General features: G+C 52.1%; 2 protein-coding genes across 4 annotated transcripts in view; one reads left to right on the plus strand and one right to left on the minus strand.

Annotated features, from left to right (window-relative positions):
- The window catches only part of ACAD8 (acyl-CoA dehydrogenase family member 8), a 675,944-nt gene that overhangs the window by 306,059 nt on the left and 344,728 nt on the right, over nt 1-25,157 (plus strand). The window lies entirely within an intron of this gene.
- Nucleotides 22,039-25,157, minus strand: part of IGSF9B (immunoglobulin superfamily member 9B) — a 48,228-nt gene continuing 45,109 nt past the window's right edge. For all 3 annotated transcript variants that reach the window (XM_050755930.1, XM_050755929.1, XM_050755933.1), the window contains one exon: nt 22,039-22,760. In XM_050755930.1, the coding sequence (XP_050611887.1) occupies nt 22,552-22,760 (209 nt within the window). In that variant the 3' untranslated portion in view covers nt 22,039-22,551. The remainder of the gene's footprint in view (nt 22,761-25,157) is intronic.

Below are 25,157 nucleotides of genomic sequence, written 5' to 3' on the forward strand. Positions count from 1 at the left end.
TCATCCATGCTGGGACCCTCTCACCAACCATCCTTTATCTCCCTGGTGAATGGAGCGTCGTCCAGCCCAATCAAAAAGCACAGGCAGCCGGTGGGTCTTCTGGTATTCTAGAGTGGATCCATTCTAGCCCATTTCCCTAAGCCTTTGGATCCCTTTAGCCATGATCTGCAAGGGAGTTCTGACACATCTGTTTCATTTCATGTGGGCCATCACTCTCAGCAAGCCTCTAGGAACCACTCAGCAGCCATAAGGATTGCCTTATGGGGCCCTAGCAAGATTATTAAAACCCGTATCACTGGTGGGTGCCCCCATATTAACAAACTCTCCCCTGAAGGGCTTTCCAGTCTGGCCCCCTTGGCCCAGCACCCTCAGGATTCACCCCCACACACACTAGTCAGATCCTTCAGCTCACTGAAGAAATCCCTCTCCTCTCTTAGCAGACCCAACGCTTGCCTAGGGGGATATGCTGAGCCTTGACTCTCTTATTGGTCTAAGTGATAAGAAGGGACAAATGGGGCATCTGTGGATGGGAAAGCTGCTGAGGAAGTCAGGAACTTCTTGTAGAATACCTGCTTCATTTGAAGCAGCTGCGTGTTCTTCAAGCAAGAAGGGGTTTCTGTCTTCCAGAAAGGGGGAAAGACCATTTTGGCAGAACCAGAGGTTTTGGGGAATCTGGAGGCTCAAAGTCTTCCAACACATTTCTCTCTGTTCCCATCCCAGACGGTGGGCCTCAGTCCTTCCCTATTACACCCTGACTTTGGTATATGAGACTCATCTGGCCTGAGATTCAGCCTGCTCCAGAATTCTGCTTCTCTAACAATTAAGCCTGGGTCTGGTCTTCAGCTTGTTCTGCCCTCCTGCTGCATACGGGAGTCTCTTTAAGGCCACCAAGGAGGCACGCTGACTCTTCTTTGCTTTAAATTAGAGATTGGCTGCCCTTGGTGCTGCCTTTCCTCTCTTCAAAGCCTCAAGGGCATTCGGCCACTCCATCCCACTGTTCCTATCAGTAGTCTTTCTTCAGAACCTCTCAAATATAAGATGGTCTATGAACCAGTATGTCCCTTTTGCCTGTGCCTTGCCTCAGTTCTACATAGGTGACAGTCTTAGCAATTGCACTGCTAACACATACCAGTAACTGCTAATACTCTACCTGCCGCTATGATGGGGTCCTTTTGCCAGCCAGTGGTGAGTGACCTAATTCCTGAGTTCCAACTTTAGAGTCCCCTGGCATCCAGTCTTAGAATGGGTTCTCTAGGTGCAAAGCCTAAGCCAGGCAATGGGGTGGGGGGTATTTTATTGTGGAAATATCCAAGAAAAAAATTAAAGAAGGAAAGCGAGACAGGATTGGGGAAAGAAGTGATGAAGGATGTCATATCAGGTGAACTCTAGCCGTGGCCTGATCCTGGAGAGCACACAGAGACGCCCCGTCTTTAAGGCAAGCAGGCGCCCTCTTTAAGGCAAACAGGTGGCCTTTTGTATCCCTGTGCCAGCCACTGGCTGAGGGTCACTCCTGGCAGAGGAGCTTGTCATTTCTTGGGCAGGGGGGCTATGTCAGTCAAGGGCACCTCTCCAGGGATGAGCAGGGTGGGAGGCACCTGTGAGCCATGGGCCACCAACATGCAAAGCAGCCAGGGGATGGGCACACCCATCCCGTAGAGGGGAACTGGATAGGACAGTTTGGCACCCACAGTGCTCCTGAGCCCTAGAGCTATGATGTCTTGGGAAACTTCCACTCAGCCATCAGCACATGCCCCTGTGCCATCAGAATTTCCCCTCTGCCTTCTAGCCCAAGATTTGTCAATAGTCACTGTCTCCACTTTCTCATCAACCCACTCCCATGGGGCTTCTGTCCCCACCGTGCCACTGAGGCCGCTTTGTCACATCATTAATTACCTACCTCTACGCCACACTCAGCAGCTTGTGTGCACCCGTTCTCTTCTCTGTCTACCCTCCCCTTCTAGGATTTAAATACCACCTCTCCGAGGACAATTCCCTAACCTGTATCTACACTGATAGGGTCCCTCTGGAATCTCAGGCCCACACGTCTAGTGGCATCTGACCCAACACCTCCAATGGGAAGTTTAATGACCCTTTCAGACCTTACAACTCTTGACGTCTGTCCCCTTTCATACCTCCTCCTCCCTCAGTCCTCTTTCTCAGTTGCTCAGGTTAAAAGCCGGGGTCATTCTTGATTCCTCTCTTTTCTTCACTCTCGTGGCAAGCCTTTCAGCAAGGCTGTCGCCCCTCCCTCCCACACAGATCCAAACTGGCCTCCCCTCTGCCTCTGCTGTGGCTGTCCTGGTCTAAACACTTATCTGGGACTGTGGATGGCACTGTCATTTCTCTGTTCCCTCTGCTCTCACCCTCCTATAGTCCACTCTCTACCAGCTGTCAGAGGGGTATTTCTAATAAATAAATCAGATCAAGGCTTTGCCCAGCTTAAAACTCTCCAGTGACTTCCCAGCACCCGAAGAATGCAATCTAACCCTCCCTCCGCTTTACAGAGCCCTGGTTTGTCACTCATCCTTCTCTTCCGCCGCTGTCTCCTTCCCTTCCCACTCACGGCTCACTCTGTTGCTCAAACAGACCAAATCCACTTCTACCTTCAGGTCTTCAGAAACAGCACTTCTGCCTGGAAAGCTCTTCTCTGCTGAGCTGTGTCCGACTGGCCCCTTCTCAGCAACGTGAGGAGGCTTAAATGTGACTTTGAAGCCATCTTCCCTAGCTACCCAACCGAAAGCAGCCCTCCCGTCACTCCACACAATCCTACGCAGTTCTCTGCGTAATGCCCATGACACTTTCACAGTGACTGGGTTGTTGATTGACTGGGTGACTGGCTGGAGCCCTACATCAGAACGTAGGCTGTGGGAAAGCCGGGCCTCTCTGCTGGGTCCAGGCCTTTCCTCTCCTCACACTGCTCCTTGGGCCTCTCTGCTGGGTCCAGGCTGCTTCCCCCTCCTCACACTGCTCGCCCCTCCTCACGCTACTCCTGGGGCCTCTCTGCCGGGTCCAAGCCATTTCCCCTCCTCACACTACTCCTCAGGCCTATCTGCTGGGTCCAGGCCGTTTCCCCTCCTCACAGTGCTCTCCCCTCCTCACACTGCTCCCCCCTCCTCACACTGCTCCCCCCTCCTCACACTGCTCACCCCTCCTCACGCTGCTCCTCGGGCCTCTCTGCCGGGTCCAGGCCGTTTCCCCTCCTCACACTGCTCCTCGGGCCTCTCTGCCGGGTCCAGGCCGTTTCCCCTCCTCACGCTGCTCCTCAGGCCTCTCTGCCGGGTCCAGGCCGTTTCCCCTCCTCACGCTGCTCCTCGGGCCTCTCTGCCGGGTCCAGGCCATTTCCCCTCCTCACACTGCTCCCCGTTCCTCACACTGCTCCCCCCTCCTCACACTGCTCCCTCCTCCTCACGCTGTTCCTCGGGCCTCTCTGCTGGGTCCAGGCCGTTTCCCCTCCTCACGCTGCTCCCCCCTCCTCACACTGCTCCCCCCTCCTCACACTGCTCCCTCCTCCTCACACTGCTCCTCGGGCCTCTCTGCTGGGTCCAGGCCATTTCCCCTCCTCACACTGCTCCCCGTTCCTCACACTGCTCCCCCCTCCTCACACTGCTCCCTCCTCCTCACGCTGTTCCTTGGGCCTCTCTGCTGGGTCCAGGCCGTTTCCCCTCCTCACGCTGCTCCCCCCTCCTCACACTGCTCCCCGCTCCTCACACTGCTCCCTCCTCCTCACACTGCTCCTCGGGCCTCTCTGCTGGGTCCAGGCCATTTCCCCTCCTCACACTACTCCTCAGGCCTATCTGCTGGGTCCAGGCCGTTTTCCCTCCTCACACTGCTCCCCCCTCCTCACACTGCTCCCCCCTCCTCACACTGCTCCCCCCTCCTCACACTGCTCCTCGGGCCTCTCTGCCGGGTCCAGGCCGTTTCCCCTCCTCACACTGCTCCCCCCTCCTCACACTGCTCCTCGGGCCTCTCTGCCGGGTCCAGGCTGTTTCCCCTCCTCACGCTGCTCCTCGGGCCTCTCTGCCGGGTCCAGGCCGTTTCCCCTCCTCACACTGCTCCCCCCTCCTCACACTGCTCCTCGGGCCTCTCTGCCGGGTCCAGGCTGTTTCCCCTCCTCACGCTGCTCCTCTGGCCTCTCTGCTGGGTCCAGGCTGTTTCCCCTCCTCACGCTGCTCAGGCCTCTCTGCTGGGTCCAGGCCGTTTCCCCTCCTCACGCTGCTCCCCCCTCCTCACACTGCTCCCCCCTCCTCACACTGCTCCCTCCTCCTCACACTGCTCCTCGGGCCTCTCTGCTGGGTCCAGGCCATTTCCCCTCCTCACACTACTCCTCAGGCCTATCTGCTGGGTCCAGGCCGTTTTCCCTCCTCACACTGCTCCCCCCTCCTCACACTGCTCCCCCCTCCTCACACTGCTCCCCCCTCCTCACACTGCTCCCCCCTCCTCACACTGCTCCTCGGGCCTCTCTGCCGGGTCCAGGCTGTTTCCCCTCCTCACGCTGCTCCTCTGCCCTCTCTGCTGGGTCCAGGCTGTTTCCTCTCCTCACGCTGCTCAGGCCTCTCTGCTGGGTCCAGGCCGTTTCCCCCTCCTCACACGGCTCCTCTGAGACAGGCGCCTTTTGGGTTGGCCACTCCCCTCTCGCTGCTGACATCCCCCATCCTCAAGATGCTCTCATTTGCTGAAAATATTAGCGCCTGCCCCATCTTCCCCTCTTTCCAAGTCAGGTCATTCTTACCAGGAATGGACCCTCCCCGCAGGGAATCTGCCCATTGCCCTGGGCTCTTCGTTCTCTGAGCATGTCTTCAGTGAACTTCTCTACCCCACCTGAGCCAACCACTTTCAGTCACACCATGGGCCTCTTCCCGTAAGTTATAAGCACCTCATTACCAGGTGCTCTTCCCGTAAGTTATAAGCACCAGGATCTGCCTGCAAGCCCCTGTTCTTCAAGCAGAGAAACCCAACACTGACTGCAACACAAAAGCCAGTCATCAAGTCTCGGATCCATTGGACCCATCACTGTATTTGTATTTATGCATCTCATCCTGTGTCGTGTGCTCACCAACCTTGGATTCCATGGTTTCTCGTATTATTTCACCCTCTCCCTCGACTACCTTGTCCCACTCTCTCCATCATACTTTCCTAGAAAATCCACGACTCGGGATAAACCACCGCACATTCATAATCACCAGCCCCATACTGACTCTGCACAGCCAGTGATCCTCAGCGCTTCCCCAGCAGGCTTGCTTCTCTGCAGGTTTGCTCCGCCACCCCCAAGGCACCTCTGCCTTCCCCTGATACCCTGCTTCTCACTTCCTGAGAAATGCAGGCTACGGCGAGAGCGCCCTCCTGGCCCCTGGCTGCCCAGCACCTTTCCCTGCAGGCCAGTCCTGCTCCTCCCTGCTCTCTATCAAGGACCTTGTTCCTTTCCTGAGTGCCTTTCCCTCTGGTATCTTTGGTCTCTTCTGTTGGATCATTCCAGAAGCATGGAAGCATGCTTTAATCCCTTCCAGCTAAAACTCAGGCAATGCCCACCTGTGACCACACTCTGCTAGCTGCCATCCCCTTTCTCTCCCCTGTTGCGATGTGGTATATGAACTGTCTTCTGGTGCTTTGACATCTGAGGCCTTGCTGACCCTGGAGGGACTGCCCCTTCCAGGATTAGCCAATTCCTAGAGACATTAACTCACCCCAAAATGCCCTTTTAAATACAAACCCACCCAATCCAGAGCCCACATCCCACAACCTCCTGCGAGGGTCTTAGAGTCCTGCCCTAATCACCCAGGGCCAGGCAGTAGACACCTAGGGTACCAGTGCCCCAGAGCCCGCTACCACTATTGAAGCTAGACAATCCTGAGCCCACTCACCCTGCTTCGCCCATTCCTTCCTAGGGAGACCACAGTGAAGACCCCCACCCACAGCTCCCGGGTCCTCTGTCTCCCGGCCGACTCCGGTGCTTCCCCAAGTGGCCCCGTGGTGTGGCGTGGTGTGCTGCTTCCTCTCAGGAACTGTAACAAACTGTCTTTCAGTGACAATTGCCTTCTGATGTGTGGGCCTTGCTATGCCTCAGATACCCTGTTAATACACTGTAGTTTAAAGCACTTGGTGTCTGAAGTGTTGTCTGCATAACAGTCCCCAGTGGCTCTGTCCCCACTCAGTGAGCTCCCCACTGGCCACTGCTCCCATCACACCACTGAAGGTGCTCTCCCAAGGGTACCAACGACCTCCAAATTAAATAATGCCAAATATCATAGGCATTTTTCTGACCAGTCATTCGTTCTGTCCATAAACATTAAGTCTCTCTTTTGTGGTAGGCATTCAGGCTCCAACAGCAAACAGGACTGATGGGGGCTCCACTGCCAAGGGGCTTCCACACTAGTGAGGCAGACACACAAGGAGCCAGTGAAACGAAGCGCAGTGAAAGGCTTTATTTAGGTCAAGGAGCTGCCGCTGCGAAGGCCCACAACCATGATAGGATGAAGGGGCCTCAGGTGTGAAGGGATACTTCCTGTTGCCATTTGACGATTAAGGCCCCAAACTGAGGACACACAGGAGCTAAGCACCCTACCCTGTCACGCAGCGCTGGTTACCTCCAGCACAGCTGAACAAGAGGCGGCACAGCTGGCTCTAGCAGCACACCAGGATGGCGGCAGGAAGGAGATGAAAGGGAAGGTTGAAGTCCAGTCACTGGCCTGAGGAGTGCCTGGAAGTGCTAAGAGGCGTTTCCCTCCGCCTCCTTATGTGAGTGGAAAGGGCATGCTTCTCCCTCAAAACCAAGTGAGATAATGCTCCATAATAATCTGGCATAGAGAGGGGGCTGCCTGCAAGAAGGAGAAAGTGGCATTTCTCCTTGGAGGATGCCACCGCGCTGCAGACCCCTGCACTCAGCCTGTGCTGCCAAGGCAGTCCCCGAAGAGCTGGACAGGCACCCTGTGCGTCTGTGCAGACACGAAGAACGTGTGGTCTCCTGCCAAGAAAGGCTGGCTCCCTCCCCGCGGTAGCTGCCTCAGAAAGGCCAAGGGATTTCCCCAGGGTCCGCCCCCTGACCTTTTTTTTTTTTTTTTTGAGACAGAGTCTCACTCTGTCGCCCAGGCTGGAGTGCAGTGGCTCCATCTCGGCTCACTGCAAGCTCCGCCTCCCGGGTTCACGCCATTCTGTTTCAGCCTCCCGAGTAGCTGGGACTACAGGGATCCGCCACCACGCCCGGCTAATTTTTTGTAATTTTTTTTTTCAGTAGAGACGAGATTTCACTGTGTTAGCCAGGATGGTCTCGATCTTCTGACCTCATGATCCACCCGCCTCGGCCTCCCAAAATGCTGGGATTACAGGCATGAGCCACCGCGCCCAGCCAGTCACCCCTTTCTTAATGGCACAGGCAGGACAAGGACTTTTTCCAGGGGTAGGGGATGAAGGCAAGCCACTGTGAATGCAGACAATTTCTCCACCAAGGCTGAGGAGCACAGGCAAAAGCAGCTTCTCGAAAGCAGTGATCAGTCTAGTATGGGAATTGCAGGGTGCTGCCCACCTCTCTCGACTGATAAACCAAGGCATCATGCAATTCTTCTTCAACACTAGGTTTGTAGACAGATGGCTCCTAGGCCCCTGACCACAGAGAAAAGGGTTCCATGGAAATGGGGAAAACAGCCCAAAAAGGGAGGCTGGGGGCACAGGAGACTGGCTGGTTTACCTACAGCACACCATCTGCATGATGATGTAGACCCCTGAGTACCCCAGGACCAGCCCAGTCTCTCCCCAAAACCTAACAGCAGAGCCTCGGCCCTGAAATCAGCATGGTCTCGAGGTGTACAAAGCCCAGAAAGTTTGCTGTCACCTGGTCTCCCCTAACCCTTTCTCTGGCACCATCATTCACCCAAACTTCCACTAACAAAAGTCCTGGCGTTGCTCAGCAGGGTTCCCAAGTGCTGTTTCCTAGACTCAAGGCACTACATGACCTCACTTGGGGAACATGGGTGTCCTGGGACTGCGTCATGTTCACCTGAAAGGAGGCCTAAGGGAGAAAGTCCTGGGCCTCATTTTTATTTTCTACTTCCCGCTGCCTTAAAGCCTTTGAGAAGTGATGAGGGGAGGAAAGGACGAAGGGAGAGAGGGAGGCAGAGACTGGAAGCGAAGGAGAAGTGAAGGGCCGTCGATTGGCTCATTCATTGGTTCTGACCAAAAAAGAGATAAATCACTTTTTACCTATTTTACTAAACCTGTGAGGTTATCGTGAGCATCAAATGAAATAAAAATGAAAGGATTTCTTCAAGTATGGAGCACACGAATTTAGGCCCCATCTTAAAAAGAGGCAAAAGTCTCTTAAATTTAACAGAGACAGTCCTCCCGACCAAAATTATTTTTTTCTCGCTTTTTTTTAAATTTAGCTTTGCCAGAGAGCCTGCGAATGTTACAGAAGGACTGTGAGGTCAGCCAGCTGCTCCCATGGAACGCCGATGACATGCTGGGAGTGCAGTACTGCACTGCGCACAGCCTCGTGGATGAGCCGGGAGCCGGCTCTCACAGGATGGGGTTGGCAACTTTGGCCACGTTCACCTATGCATAAGAAAGAGACTGCAAGACACTCCATGCATCTGCTTTTACAAATTAAGACCAAATATAGAAGAGACATCAAAAAGATTTTCATCATCGCCTGCTAAGAGCAGGGGAGAGCAGAGGAAAGAGCGAATGGAAACTAGAGAGGAAAGAGAATAGAGGCAGATCACTGAGGAAGAGGAAAGCTGTGTGGACACAGGGCCCGTCTGGTGCAACGGCCCATCTCACAGCTGTTAGAGAATTTCACACGGCAGAGGTTTTTTAATGTATGGGCCTATTTCTGTCTGTTTGCTGGTTTGTTCATTTGGCTGTTTTCTTCTCTTCGTTGGCATAAAGAGGAGTATCATATTTTGGCATCCGATCTCTACCTAAATCCCAAATAAAATGAGAAGGCAGCCTAGTAGGTGTTGCTAGGGAACAAGGGGAGCATTGCCTACATCCAGCATGAGAAGGGGAGGACGAGGACAAGGACAGGCCAGGGCAGGAAGTCAAGTCCCCAAACTCAACCCTGGGGGAGACAGAGTGAGATGCTGAAGCCTGACCATCCCTCCCTCTCGGGGAAAAGAAAGGCAGAGACAGAGGGGCCATCACACCCCGACTCTTGCATGAGATTTTGCTGAGGGCCAACAGGAGTTGCTGGCTGGGGGGTCATTTAGACAAAGATGGAGTCCAACCAAAAAATTACCTTAATCGCATAATTGAAGAGCCAGCGTGAAAAGCCTACAAAGTAAAGGAGACATCTGTGTGCATTCACCAGACAAGCTACTCCCTTTTTGCCTTTGCTCCAGGGCTGCCTCCCCCCGAGGCCCTCTCTGAGCACTCTAAAATAGTGTTCTAAACCGCAGCCCTTCCCTCCTTCTGTACATCAGCAGCCCCTTACCCTGCTCCTTTTTTTTTTTTTTTTTTTTTTTGCCTTAGGTCATTTGATGTCATTTTCTCAGTGCAATAACAACTCATTCTCTCTCCCTACCACCGGAATAAAAGCCCTCCAGGAGCAGAAGCCTTGTCTGGTCTGTTCACTCGTGCACCCCAAGTGAATTGGACAGTGACTCACACACAGTACACCTCAGTACACGTGTGTCCAATGAACGAAAGGCAGCCTCTTCATCTCCCAGCCGCAAATCCTTTCAGAATCATGTTGAGTCGTGAGTTTAAAGTGGGTTGATTAGGGAGACCTAGGGCCAGGGGTGAGACAACATCAGGAAGTACTCCCTAGGTACAAAAAAAAAAATTAGAAAATGAACTTTTTTTTAGCAAATGTTTATTTATATCAAAATACAAAACATTTCTGAAGCAGAGTAATGTTACATGAGGAGCAATTAAATACTAAACATCTTTCCATCCGTTTAACTTGCAACACTCCCGGGGTACCTTCACTGGCTGCACATCTCGTCATTTGATATGCCTTCTTTTTTCTCGTTTGCTTATGCACTTGTTTGCTCATTTTGCTTTTTAATTCAGGATATGAACATGCAGTGTTACTGGGGATGAGTTGGTTAGTACTTAGCAAGCCTGAAAATACCAGCGAGTGGAGCCTGGCGTCGTAGCCTGAGCTGAGGCAGGCTGCAGGTTCTCTTCCTAATTGAGTCTGGGGTGTCACTCCATTTTTAACTGGCAAGTCAAAGGCCAAAGGGATCACCGTCATCAGTAGCCAGGGCAGGTATTATTGCTTAGGGCTGTGGAGCAGGCGTGGCTTTGGGGTCATCTCCAGTGGGGTCTTCTCAGTGGTTTGGGAAGAAGGGGCAGGGCAGTCTATAGGCCCAGGCCCAGGAGCAGGATGCCCAGGGGCCCTGCAGGAAGAACCCTCTTCCCCAGGAAACCAAGGAATGGTTGGGGAGAGGAAAGCTCCTCCCACTCTTGGAAATCTGTGATTTGGTGGCTGGGGGTGCCTGCCCCTAGGAAGGGCCCCTTATAAGTGCTTTGAGTTTGGAGATTTTGAGGGAAAAAAAAGCACCTGATTGAGAGTGTAGCTGTTTCCAACACACCTCCCCTCCCTGATGGAGAAGAAGGGAAGGAGGCAGGAAACGGGAGAGAGCGTCCCCCTTCATTCCTACACTGCCCCGCTCCCAGAACCAACCGGGTCTCCCTTCAAGCTCGTACTTAGTGCATTCACTTTGGCATTGATCACCTGTGAGCTCTCTCGCTCTCACTCTCTCGCGTGCACACACACATGCACACACAGGTACACACACACATATATGCAGGTACACGCACGCACGCACACAGGTACGCACACATATATATGCAGGTACGCGTGCACGCGCGCACACACACCCACACACACACACACATCGGGTTTCCTTGCAGTCCGCTCAGGCAGAAGGGTGTCCCATCCTCACCATCACATACACACACACACACATCGGGTTTCCTTGCAGTCTGCTCAGGCAGCAGAAGGGTGTCCCATTCTCACCATCATCTTTTGCTTCCCAGGGTACCCTTGGCCCACAGGTCCCCAAGACCCAGCCCCAGGCTTGGCACGCGCTGGCATTCCCAGGCTTTTGAGAAGAGGGTGATAGAGCAGGGAGCTCCTCACAGGTTATACAGAGTGTAGAATATGTTCATATAAGGCTTTGGTACAGCACCGATTTCATGTTCTTATAGTTTGATTTCTAAGTCATCTTTTAGAAGAAAAAAAAAAAAAGCTTACTGAAAAAATAGTGTTTTTATTTACTTTTGAGTTACATACCTGAAGTTCAAAAAGTAAGCCTCTAGTTGCCATTCAAGTTCACACTCGAGGGTGTTGTGTGTGCAGCTGTACAATTTGTTGGTTTGTCTTTAATATCGAACAAAAGTCAGCCAACCCATACCATAAAGTCAGCTGCCCAAACTCACTTTAGCCAGTCCATACATACATACAGAAAAGAGAGAGAGAGGGAGAACACAAAAGCCGCCCCTAAGTCACCCACCCCAAACCCCAAAGGAAAAATCAGAAAGAAGACAAAATACAGCAAGATATCAGGAGCCAGTGGGAGGAGGGAGATTCAGCCCAACTGGCCTCTTCGAGAACAGCACCATGAAGCACCCTAGCGCAGTGATGTTGTAATACTCAACATTCAAGAAATGGAAACGAGGTTGGAGTTGTCTTCACAGGAAGACCTGGCATGGATCGGGGGTCACCCCCAAAGAAAGTGGAAGAAAGAAAGAGTTCGAAATGAGAGCAAGAAATCTCATGACGAAACTGACAGTCATATCCAGAAAAGAAGAACTACAGCAAGAGGCTGCCACGCACCGAGAGGTACAGAGTTTGTAAGGGATCTGGGGGAGGTAGCATCAGGAGCCCCTCCCCACCCACACTGCCTGCTCACCCCCACCCTCTGTGTGTCCACAGACCACCAGGTGAAATGGAGGAAAGAAGCTCATCTAAAACTTGCCTCCAAGTGTGCGATGGGAGAATTCTATCCCGCATGATCAAAGTCCCTCCTGGGAAGAGAAAAAACTGAAGACCAAGAGGCAGGAGTCGCTGACATGAAGCAGGATGTGGTCCCTTCACGTCAGTGGCTGCAGAAAAGCAGCAGCAACTGGTGACAGTGCCCCCTTCCGGGCCCTCTATCCCTAGCCCCACAAATGGCAGTTAGGAAATTAAATCTGAATGGGAGGTCAAGACCTTTTGACACTGATGTACACAACTTAGCAAGTGGAGCGTTAAACTGCTGTTCTCCCCTAGCCAACAATTCCCCTTTCTAACACCTCAGTCTAAAGTTCCAGAATCAAGACTATCCCATCAAGTACCTTCCTCCCGGTCCCCAGACCCTGCGACCCCACCCTCCAATGCCACAGTCAACCCCCTACGGACAGGAAGTGTGCTATGCAGGCTTGCTTCTTCCCCCGCCTCCTACTCTCAAACTGCTCAAAGTGGGTTGATAGGAACATCTACCACAAAGAGGAGTGGAAGCGCGCAGCAAAAATCCAAGACAAGACCTCTTCCCCAAGCTGTTGGTTGGTGACAATGGGGAAGAGGGACAGGGCCCACACTGATCCATGGGAGGGCGGTTCTCACAGATCTCCCTATTCCCAACTCTTGCTCTGTACAGCAGACAGAGGTAGCAAGACAGAAACAACTCCTCAGATACCCCCACCTTCTACCAAAAGGGAAAAGCACCAAAATTCAATGTCCATTCTGCTGCGGGGACCAAGGAATGTGTCCCAAGCATGGGGAAGAGCTCAGGCTCCTGGCAGTGGCTGTGGGCCGTAGAGGCCCCATCAGAGCACACTCATCCACCTGTCCCACCAACTGATGCCACAAGCGGTTCCCAGGCCTCCTCCTTACTCCACATAAAGCTGATCTCAATGCCCTTTGCTCCAAGTGCCTTAAGGGCTGGCTCTTCAGAGAAGCTGGAAGTCCCCTCTGACACCCACTCTTACCTCATCTTGCTAAGCAGTGGAGCAGAAAGGTCACAGGGAGGCACTAACATCCCCTCCACACTGTACAATTTCAAGGTACATAGCCCCATCTTCCCTTTCCCTCCCCAAAACAAAGAGTCCAGTTGGAGGCTGAGGAATGGAATGGTGACATGCGGACCAGTGGCTCTCCCAGACCTTGATGCTGCTGAGGACCTAGTCTTGGGCTGGCCCTGGTGGGAGGGTGAGCCCTAGGACGTGCCTGGGGTGCTGGAGCGATTTACTCTGCTGGTGGCATGTGGCCCAGAAGTCGGGCAGAGTCCACGGAAACAGAGGGGATGGTGGGTCTAGGAGCCAAAAGAACGGTGATGGAAGCCTCCCTCGTGCAGAGACCGTGGTGGCCTGGGAAGGCTTCAAGGTGGGAAGGGAACAGAATTTGCAGCTCTTCTTCTTGCCCAAGCCCCCTGAAAAATCTTACAAGAAATACTCAGCTGCAGGAGGCTGGAAGAAAGATCAGTCAAGGCAAGGATGGACACACTGCGAGTGGCGCCAGCACTGGGCCCTTCCGGCTGTGTGGACACAGCCCATTTCCCATCAGCATCCTCGGAAAGTGGGAAGTGTTCTCAGCAGTTAATCTGAGGACCCAAGGACAGTGCCTGACTGAATGGCAGGGCCTCATAGGTCCATGCGAGGATCAAGAGTTAGACTCAAGCTTCACCCGAACCTACTCTTCCCATAATACACCAAAACTGTCAACCAAGCCCTTCGCACAGTGAAGCCATCTGCTTTCCTCTAGGGACCGAACTCTATAGACAAGAGCTCTTAGGGAGTGCCACGTCTTGGTTAGGAAAGGTGTTAGTACTGCCCTTTTCTGAGTGATGAGCAGGAATAAGGAGCCGAAAGGTTGCAGTCCTGAGTCTCTCCTCGCTGCCTGCACCATCTGGCCCAGCACCGGCTTCAAACACAGCACTCTGAGCTCCGGGCAAGTCAGGAAGGAGCTAGCACCCAGGAGACGCTTGCTGAGGCTGCAAGGCAGGGCCCCTGCATGTGTGTGAGGTCTGGAATTTGCTCAAAGAGGTATTCTTCAGGGCACACTGCTTCCTGCTCAGATACAAGTGAACTCCTGCTCTCCAGAATCTCCCGCTGTGAGTCCAGTTCTACCAATACATTGTTCAGTTTTCTAAGTCCCCGGCTGGAGGCCAGAAGGAAGGTTCCACTAAGACCTATTCTCCCAGTCCTGCCCAAAGTTAATCTCTCACTCCCCATCCTCCACTCAGTGTCCCAGGATTGGACCATCCCATTTGCAATGGCACTTTATTTTCCAATTAAAAATCACTGAAAAAAACATAGATGACATATTTATACTATATATCACATTCACACTGGCTCTAAGAATCTGCAGTGACACTAAACAGGCCATGTGTTCTCCAAGACCAAGCCCACACAGCCAGCCTCACAAACTCTCCCATCGCCATGCCCTCTAGGAGCTGTCTGAGCTGTCTGAGCTACAGTGCTACAAACCAAGACAGGTGTCACCGTAGGTCCCTAGGTAGTCTCAACCACCCCCTTTCTAATGCTGCGAAGCCGGATTCTCTCTGAGGAACTGCGTACCTTCCCGCAGCCACAGGGGGATCCAGTCACAGTTCTCATCTCCTCAGCCTTGCCCTGTTAAGCACCTCTGCAAAGAAGTTCAAGTCAACATCCCTCCCAAGTGGCAAAAGACGCGTGGGTCCTGGTTCTTTAGGGCTATCAGATCCTGCAGCTCCACACAACCTTCAGCTCACTTGTCCTTCCTGCAGGTGGGTTATTTGTTTTGTTATTTTACAAACTTTTCATATATATATATACATTTCCATCAGAAAGACCCAAGAAACTCTGAACAGAGAGAATATCAAAGGAAGAGCAGGGAAGGAGGTGGCATCAAGGCATGAGCTCGTATCCCAGACTGCCTGGGAAGGTAGCACTGCTGAAAGCATCTCTAAGCACAGGTACAAAAATAAAGCAAACTATGACTTCATATAGATATAGAGCTATATAGATAGACTTTATCTAGGTTTTCTTTATATTTATATACGTGCGCAGAGGGCACGGGCCCCTGTGCATCTTGCCTGGCACTCATCTCTTGCCCTCCCGCTCCCCATACCCCATGAGTACCACTCGCCCGAAGCTCCCACTTTCCACAATTGCATCTGATCCTTGCCCCCCACATACATTCCCCTCTCTCCTTAAAATAGAACCAATTCTAGAGATTTATATAATTTTATGTACAGTCTCCATAAAAAATACATTAAAGATGGTGCATTACTAATTTGACCCTCCTACCCAAACAGAAGTTGTCTAGAAAGGAGCCAACCAAAGGAGGGTCTCCTGGGCCTGACGCTACGCAGGCAAATCAGCATGTCTGTACAAATCTCTCTCAGACACACCACACACACAACACACACACCACACACACAACACACATAACACACACACATACAACACACACACCACACACACAACAAACACACCACACACACCACACACACACCACACACAACACACACCATACACACACCATGCACAACACACACCACACAAAGACACATCACACACACGCACACCAGACATCACACACACACACATGCACACCACATACACACACCATACCACACACCACACCCCACACACACAGCTATACACAATAACACACCACACACAATACATACAACACATACCACACACACACCACACACACACAGAGTACACGCACACTAAACACACCACAGACACACCACACATGCAACACACACAGACACCACACGACACACCACACCACACACACACATGTACACCACACGCAACACAACACATACACCAAACCACACACCACACACACACACCCCACACACTGCATCACACACATGCACACCAGACACTGCATCACATACACGCACATCACAGACACACCATACCACACCCCACACTCCACACACCACACAATACACACAACACATACCACACAGAGACACACACACCACACACAATACACACACCACACACAATACACACACCACACAGACACACCACACACACACACGCACATGAGACATGCACACCTCACACATACCACACACATATCACACACACCACACACATACCACACCACACACACACACATACACCCCCACTTACTTCCTGAATCCAGAAAAGAAACACTGGACTAGACAGTTGGCTGGGGTTAGAGACCAGGGGAACAACCTGGTGCCTGCAGAGGGACACGAGATGATCCCCTTTCTCCAGCCCCGCCAGGACACCATCAGCCATGGCACACCTCTCGTTCATGGGAGGCCATATAAATCCTCATTGATAGAGTGGCTGACGACTACCCTTTCAAGAACTGCAAGATGACCGTGAGGAGGTCCAACCCCTCCACCAGAAATATAGCTTCATAGACCCCTATGCCAAAAGGAGGCCAAAGCCCTAGGTTCCACCACCAGCGTGAGGAGGGCTGGGCATTCGCCCCTTCCATGGCTCAAGTGAAAACCCCACACGTGGCCCAAAAGCATGCCCACAGCATTTCTGAGGCCGAAAATGCAAATCCCCCTCCCCAGCCCAACCCCCTGCCCTCCAGGATTCCCTGCCCCTCCCACCACCTCCCCATCGTAAACCATGCACATGTCCAAGATCTCTGGAGCCACATAGAAGTGGGGAAGGGAAAAGAAGGGAAGGGAAGCTAACTAGTGTGTATATGGAGTGGCGAGGGAGAGTCTGCCCTAGTTCCCAAAATAAATCCAGGAAGTCCAGTGCCACAGAGAGGTAGGATTGGTAAGCACATTTCTTCAAGACCCGAAAGAAAGGCAGGCCCAGGCAGCCATTCACGTCCCCATCTAGGGCGATGGGCGTGGTGACAACCAAGGACCAGGGACAGGAGCTGAGCATTTGAGCCATGGGGCTAAAGCTGTCCAATCTAGCTCTTCCAGCCAGGGCTCCAAAGCCGGTAGCTTTTCACCAGCTCTCGTCTGAAACCCTAACTACTACTACTGTCTTCTACGCCGCAGAAGACAACACCCATGTGATTTTAATGACTGGCCACTGTTCCACCAAAGTATATGGCAACCAAGATACCCGGACTCTTCCTTCTCTAAGATGTGAGCAGCCATTAATGACCCCTGTATGGACGCTTCATTTGTCCTTATCCTACACGGGATCCCTCAGGGGATGGTGGTGTCTTTGGACCAAATTCAATCTACTGAGTGTTTTTCTAACAGCTTAAAATGAGGTTGGAAAAAACTTCCACCTTCTCAGCAACCCAACACACAGAACATCTGGTGGGGTTATTATACTTGCTCCTAAAAGAAGGTTTTGAGAGTACAGACAGGAACCCAGAAATAAGGCTCTGGACCAGTGTGGATTCACTCGCAGTCTGAGGGAAGGGTGGCGACGGGTCCCCCTAGCCAAACAGCTAGCTGGTAAGAGTGCGAAAAATCCAATCTGGGCTTTGATCCTTGGTTTACTGACTTCTTCTAAAGAAGAGATTTTTAATTCTGCCTCTTAATCTAAAAAGAAGCAGAGCTGGAGACATTAAGAGAGAAGAATGGCTGGTCAAGCCAAGAGTTTCAGGTGAAACTCTTTTGCCCTCCCACCACCACAGACTAGTGACTTTAGCCTATCAAAAGAAGAGAAAGTAAAGAGAAGGCCTCATGAAGCCACTGTGCAATGTCATGGCCTGAAGGAAGCCTCTATACCTCAAGAGGAAAGGGGGATGAAGGCACATCAGGCTCCAGCTCCTCCTCTCTATCACCATCACCATCACCAAGGCCCATGAACATTTTCAGATTGTGTGGACGGAGAGGCAACCCACCACTGCACTTAGGAAAATAAACATGTGATGCTCGCGAGAATGGCGCTTCCTTCTCCACTGATGAAGAGCTGGTGATAGGATGGGCATCTCAAGACAAGTCTCTCAGCTTTGGGCCTGAGGAGCCCCCAAAAACAAATGAAGTTGAAATACGGTATAAAGATGTCCACGTTTGGTTTGGGCACTTAGTGTTAGAGGCTAATTCTAGAAGAAGCAAGGAAGGTCTAGCTAAGAAGGAAAACCTCTCCCAAGATCCAGTCTGGGTCCACATGCAGGACCCCACCCCACAATCTGTCCCCGATGCCTAGATCCCCCTCCCACAGGCCCTGCACGGCCACCACTCCCCAGCCAGACTCCCACCAGTCAATCATTCTTCGTCATCTTGAGATGATCCTCCAGTGTGTACCCTGCACCCCTACAAGTGACTAAGTTATCACATGACTCAAAGAGATGCTGAGGCTTGATGTCCCCTGGGGTGGTCTCACCATCCTAACCCATGCCTGACCTCACCCTCTGTGCCCCTTCCAGCCTCACCAACACCTGGCAAACACATACGTCTCCCCTCCACCCTCCAGTTCTTCAACTCCCCGTCCTGAAACACCACTGCCCCATTCATTACCCTAGTCAACCTAGATCTGGCCAATAAGATACCTCTTTGGCCCTCTCCCCAAAGCCACACACACAGCCACATGGGGCTCTACACACTGCCTACCAGATCCACTTTATCTGAAGAAGATACCCAGGCAGGGCTGGGTTAGAAGCCCCAGTGGGAATGTGCACCGCTCCTAGAGTGCTGCAGAGGCTGGACTCACGGGGCCTTCCACGACCCACTCGGCTCCACCGTCTGCCCTTTCCTGCAGCTCCCCAGCCATCCCTGCAGTGCCCTCAAAGCTCCTTTACATGCAAGCAAAGCAAGCCCAAGATTAACCATTAGCTCTTCTTTTCCTAGGTTTCTCTACATATTAATAAAATGTACTTTATGTACAATTCTTCCCCCACCCCACCCCCAAGCCTGGAAAAGGCTTTTGCTAACAAAATGGGAAGAAACAGATTCCAGCCACGCAGTCTTCAGCCCTGGAGATTTGGATCGTGGGCAGTGCCAAAGATGCCGGAGGCGCCGTGAAATCTGTTTCTCCCCGGAAGCTACTGTTTTGTCAACCTTGTCCCCCACCCCAAATAAAATCAGAAAATTTCACATTTGAACCTCACCCCAGTTTCCTCAGCACAAAAAGGGCAGAGGAATAAATTAAATCAGTTCAACCCCAAATATTTTAGATCACAAATCAAAAATAAACACAAAGAGCAAGGAAAAATATCAAGAAATACTCGGCTCAATCCACCCGGCTTCAGTCTTCCCCCAAGCGCATGGCTGTGGGACTAGGCCACCTCAAAGGAGGGCACAGACCCTGTCAGCCCACTGGGAAAAAGGCGTCCTTCCTGCTAAGAAAGTAGAATCTCAAAAGGCTTGTCCTACCCCCAGTCTCTCGGGGGAAGCTGCTTAGAGGCAGGCTGGCTGCAGGCAGGGCCACTCTGGGATGCTGGGCCCAGAGCCACCCCAATAATCCAGCACAGGACCCCGCTCAGCACTAGGGAGCCCACGGCAGCCCACCAGCAAATCGAGACAGGCTTCGCCTCTCTGCCTCGTCGTACATCTTCTCTCCCCACGCAAATGCAGTCGTCCAGGCCCCACTAAGAACCATTTCACCCTCTACCTGGTCTGTGGGTCACCTGACACTGCAAGAGCCACCGTTCTCAGCCACAATCCTGAAGAGGCAGACAGACATCTGAGACACAGGAGCAGGTTTGCATCTGAGCCGTGTCTACTGCAAGGCTGCCAGATGGTAAAAGGGGAAGTTTGGAAAGCGTGATCTCCCACAGAGTGAGCGCAGAAGTCCTAAGAAGCTGGTCAGTAGTCACTGCCATTGTTCAACAGCAGACTATGAAGGACACTGGTCCCTAGAGGTGGCTATAGCTCCATCACGCACATGTTCACAACCACGCTGTCACACACGCCCACACCCGGCACCTAAGCTTGTGCCTGTGACATCTTCACCCTCTATCCCATGGAGAGAGGGTGTTCCACCAATTTCCATTGCTGTCCACGGGGTGCAGGAGGGCTGCTGACCTCCGAGGACACTGTCACAGGAGGAAGCCCTCATGGGAGCTGAATGAGTGGCAGGCCACTGAGAGATGGGTAGACCTGACATCCTTGCCCTAGCCAGGGAAGCCACAGCACAGCGGCCACTCAGTGACCAGCAAAAAGCACGGCTCCCCGCGTTGGGTCTATGTGCTGAGGTCATGGGCACTGCCAGAGGAAAGCAGAGAAGGAGTCAGCACCTTGGTTAGCACGGGGGTGCCCTGGAAGGCACAGCCACAGCCTGAGCATCTCAGCCTCTCATGACATCCAAAAGAAGCAAAGCTTTCTACCTCATCATCTCCTCTTCTTTTCTAAACTGAGGGCTGGAATTCTCAGGATGCTGCTCAGAAAAGTTGGCCAAATTCATCCTGAAGGCTGACAGCCTGATGCCCACATCCCAGTGCATCCCAGGGCCTGGCTGAGCCCCCTGAGCTCCTCTGGGAGGGAAACCCCACACTGTACAAAGGCTGCATGTCAGCTGGCAGTGAGCCACCACCTCCCACCCCAACACCTCAGGTAAGCTGGCTCCCATCATCCCCCAGGAGAGACGCCCGAGTGAGCAGCATGTCACAGCACGGGGGCAGAGGGTGTGCTACCTGGAAAAAAGAACCCGAAGAGTTGTGTGCTCTTCCACCTTGCAGAGCTGTTGCTCAGTGGTCAAGTAGATTCCAATGTCCCAGAGAAGCACATCAACTGGAAGGCCCAGGTTCCACCCCAAGGGTGCCCAGCCTAGTCTCAGAAGCCCCTTTGTGCCTCTCCCACCACGACCCCTTCAGATGTGTTCAGAAAGGAACTGCGGTGGTGTGACTAGCACAGTAAACCTCAAGGGTGGAGCTGGTCCTCAGCTCCCTGGGTGAAAGGAAGGACCAGGGCCTGTGTGGCAGAGAAGAAGTCCATCCCCTAAGATGGAAATGCCAAGAAGAGACAGCAGCCATCCAAGGCCTCATCCTGCGAGGTCACTGGGCCAAGCCCATGGCAGCTGCATGAGACCAGCAGAAGCCGTCCAGTGCTGCCATGGCTCACATCCAAGCAGGGCACTCGGGAGAGGTGGGCGCCCCCAAACCCGCCAAGACAGCAGCACCAAGAAGGAAATACTTCAAGGAACCTTCATTCTAAGCCAAGCCAGAAGTGGGGCTCCTGCACAGAGTGGGGCAGGGGCAGATCTGCCCTCCAGCCCGCCCTCGGGGCCTTCTGCCCTGTCCTTGGGCAGCACCATGTCTTACGGGCAGAGAGACGTCTTAGTGGGAAGATGACCTCATGAAGCTTCTGGATGCTAAGAGTTTGAACCAGGACAAGACTTTGGCAGAGGAAGAGTCAGTGCCCAGACCCTACTCACCACCCCTCCCGCCTTCATTCCTATGCCTCAGCCACAGAATAGATACTGGGCAAAGCGGGCGGGATCCAGAGCGTCCCAGGCCCCAGCAGCCGGAGGCGCCCTAGCTTCACCTGAGCCCATCCTCCTGGAGCTCAGGTCCACGGGAGGAGCAAGGCCCCAAGGCAGAGAAGAGTCGGCAGGCAGCACATGGTGAGTATGGGAAAGCCACAGGCGGCTCCGCACAAGTGGTAATTAATCAATCTGGAGAATTAGCTCCCACAAAAGGAAAGGAGGATCCAATCAGCCGCTGTGGAACAGCACTGCAGAGTGCTGAGCCGGAGACGGTATAAATAGAGCCAGCAGCTTGGCGCTAGCACAGGTGGCTCTGCGGTGGGGGAGCCTTTGGCCACAGAGCTCATGGCCTGGCTGGGCGGAAGGGTGCCGATGGATGAGCTGGATTTGTGCACCAGGGGCTTGCTTTAGCCCCATGGCTGAGTAGCCTCTACTTCTGCAGCGTGAGCCGCGCTGGAAGGAAGAAAGATGCAGGTCTGGGTGCCTGGCCTCCCCTTCTTCACCCAGGAACCAAGAAATAAAGGCTTGAATTTAGTTCTGCAGTAACTCATTGCTGAACCCCCATAGAAGGCAGCCAGTAATCACAGCAAGGCCCCATTTCTACTCTGGGTGGGAGAAGGTAGGAGACAAATGGAGAATTCAGCTGAGAGGCGTGGATCCTGTTTCAGGAGAAAGAATCCCCCAAGACAGATGTCAAGCACCTGGCCAATGTGCAGCCAGTGCTAATCGCAAACCCCAGCTGACCACTGCCCTCCTCCTCCTGCCTCCACTGACCACAGAGAGCAACAGCACTTTGCCTCGATGTACATATATATATGTATATATATATACACACACACATAGAGAAACCCACACACTACAGACATATGCATCTGTATCTATATCTATACATATGTGGGGGTGTGGAAGACGGACATTAAGTCCAGCCTTCTTCCAGGACTTGAAAAACTGAAACAGAAGCAGAGAGCAGTAAAAGCCGTGCTTTCCTCTTCACTTCCAAGGACATTGGAAGAGATGAGAAAAATCAACCGAGTGAAGCAGGGGGCGGAGGGGAGGAGACAGGTGCTGCCCAGTCTCCAATCCACTTCCTGACCTCGACCCACAGGTGGAAAGTCTGCCCGCCCTCCGTCCCGAAGACAGGTGGCCAGAATCTGGAGGGAGACGCCCGCTCTGGCAAAAGAGGGGGCATGCAGGACAAAGATCCGGGCCGTCCTTGGCAGGCGGAGGAGGACACACCCCCACACGGTGGCCCTCCCTGCCTGAGCCCAGCAACCTCGCCCCGGGGACACCTAGGGTGGGGTGGAGTCACAGCAAAGTGGCATGGCCTGGGTCATCGTGGTCCACACTGTTGAGAATCGCTGTCTGGTCTTCCGGAAGCTGGCGGTGGCACAAGTCTGAGAGCCGGGCAAAGGGGTCAGGACGAGAATGTCTCTTCTTCTTTCGGAGGCAGACAGCTTCATCGGGCCACAGAACCTGAGAGTTGGGAAGCTGCTGAGCCTGGGAGGCAGAACCGTCTAGGGAGGAAGGAAGAGGGACGCAAAAGAGAAGAAAAGCAAGCGGATGAAAAGGAAGAACGCAGCCCGCTCACCTTTTCCACCTGCATATGTTCCGGGATTCTAATGTTGAAACAAAGGAATCACCTGAGTCTAGAGAGACCAGAACGAATTGCTGCAGAGAAACCACTTTCTTTTCCGCTAAGGCAACCAGCAACCTGACCCTGCTCCTTCACTGGAATAGGAGTTAAGAAAGTGGAATGGAGAGGATTTTCTTTCTCATTCATTTCTTTCTCCATCAGTGTACAGATATTTATTTTAGTGCCTCTTGAGTACTAGGCATCATTCTAGGGACTGGGGATCGGGAAGGAACAGGCTGGGAATCAGGGCATCTTTCTCGTCTGCCCCAAGCAATGACTGACTTTATACAATATTTTAATTCCATGCAACAGTCAGGCCTTGACCCTTCCTGGAGTGCCCAGCCCTCTCCTCTGTCTTATGGCCCTTCTGGAGATTAAGCAGGAATGCCTTTGCTATCTTCAAAGACTATGCATCCATGTTAGGGTGCAGAGGAAGAGACAAACTGTCAAGACTTTAAAAGTACAGAAATAAAATTTGCAGTTACTGAAAATACTACAAAGATAAAATAGAGTCAACTGAGGCACTACTCCACTCCTTAAAGGGTTAACACTTGAATTGCGTCTTAAATTATGAGCCTTCTACAGATCTGAAGAAAAATTACTATTCCCAACAGAAGAAATGGCATTTGTGCAAGCCCCAAGTTAAGGCTAAATGTGGTGTGTCCCCAGTACAGAAGGGAAGTCATCTCAGTTGGAAAAGAGTGAGGCAAGAAAGACAGGCAGGGCATCTAGGAGCTTGAAATCTGTTCTGGTTACAACGGGAATCTTCTGGAAGGTTTTAAGAAGTGTGTGTGTGTGCGCGCGCATGCCTGCACGTGTGCGTTCGTGACTGAGAGGATGCTGCTACGTGTCCTACAGCTTGCTGTGGTGGCTGTGTGTGGAATCCGTGGTGCAAGGTACAAGGATGGGGCTGGAGCACCAGTCACAAGGTACTGCAATAGTCAAGGTGGGACAGACAGTGACTCAGAACATAGAGTTAGCAATAGAGACAACGGAAAGTGGCCAGATTCAGGATATGTTGCAAAGGCTGAGCTAACAGGTATTACCTAGTGGGCTTGACGTGAGATGCGAAGGCAAGAGAAGAATCTGGGAATTAAAGGGCCTGACACCCCAGGGGGCACCAGTGCTAGTGATTAAACTGAGGAAGAGCTGAGGAGAAGCAGACCCGGAGAAGCTGATCAATAACTCTGCTTTAGACATTATAAAGGCGTATGAAACACCCAAGTGCACATTCAGCTGGCAACTGGAAAGATGAGCCATGACCTCAGGGAAGGGACCTGGGCTAAAGACAGACATTTGGAAGATGCCAACATAGAACTGGTAACAGGACCACTGCCATCAGAACAAGAGAGAATGCAGGTCTCTGATGTGACTTTTTTTTTGCAACAAAGAAATACATAAGTTATACATATATATAAAATATATATTGATGGGTCTTAAATGGGTTAAGAACGGGCTTAAATTGGTTGAAAATGCAGCTTTGAGCTCCAGTTTCTAACCCAAGCCCTAAAAACATCATTTTCTTTTTCTCTGCCACGGTATTTCCATCTGTAAACCGAGAGGATACTATTATCTGCCAAAGGCTAAGTGATCATAAGTGATCACCGTCTCCCAGAGATTCATGGGGCTCTGAATTTCTGTATAACACTCTCCCATAATCCTATCTATAAGGAGAGTTACTGTACAAGTTATCAAAGATCTGTAAAGAAACTGTTCAGCATTCTTCCTTCACAGCCTGCCACAACACTCCTAAAACCATTCATGAAAAGAGGGTTTTTAACAAACATTAAATAATTTTCTAGTCTTAAAGAGGGCTAAATTCGTTCTGCACTCAGAAGCTACCTATCCCTGCAAGATACACATCGGACATACTTCGATAGAGGCGCCCTCTCTGTGGGGTAAGGAGGCTTCCTTCACTCGATCTCACTGAGAAGAGTGCAGCCAACCTGCAGAGGCTGGGCCCAGGCTGCAATGTACCCTGAGCTCCACATGGGGCCCCGTCATGCCTATGTTTCCTAGAAGGCCTGAAATGATAGAGGGGAAGTAAGTAAGGAGATAAGAGTTACGTGCAAGGTGAACGGCAGAGTGGAAAAATATATCTGTACTATTTGTGTTGTTTGAAAACACACTAAAACAATAGGATACATTTTCTGAAGCTATAGGCACAGAAAAGGTTCTGAAGGCACATACGCTGAAAATGACAGTTCTCCAGGTGAGTGGAAACAAATTGGGAGAGCAATCAGATAGATTCTGCTTATCTTTCTCATTTTGTATTTAA

This window comes from Macaca thibetana, chromosome 14 (genome assembly GCF_024542745.1).
Source record: "Macaca thibetana thibetana isolate TM-01 chromosome 14, ASM2454274v1, whole genome shotgun sequence".
NCBI lineage: Eukaryota > Metazoa > Chordata > Mammalia > Primates > Cercopithecidae > Macaca > Macaca thibetana.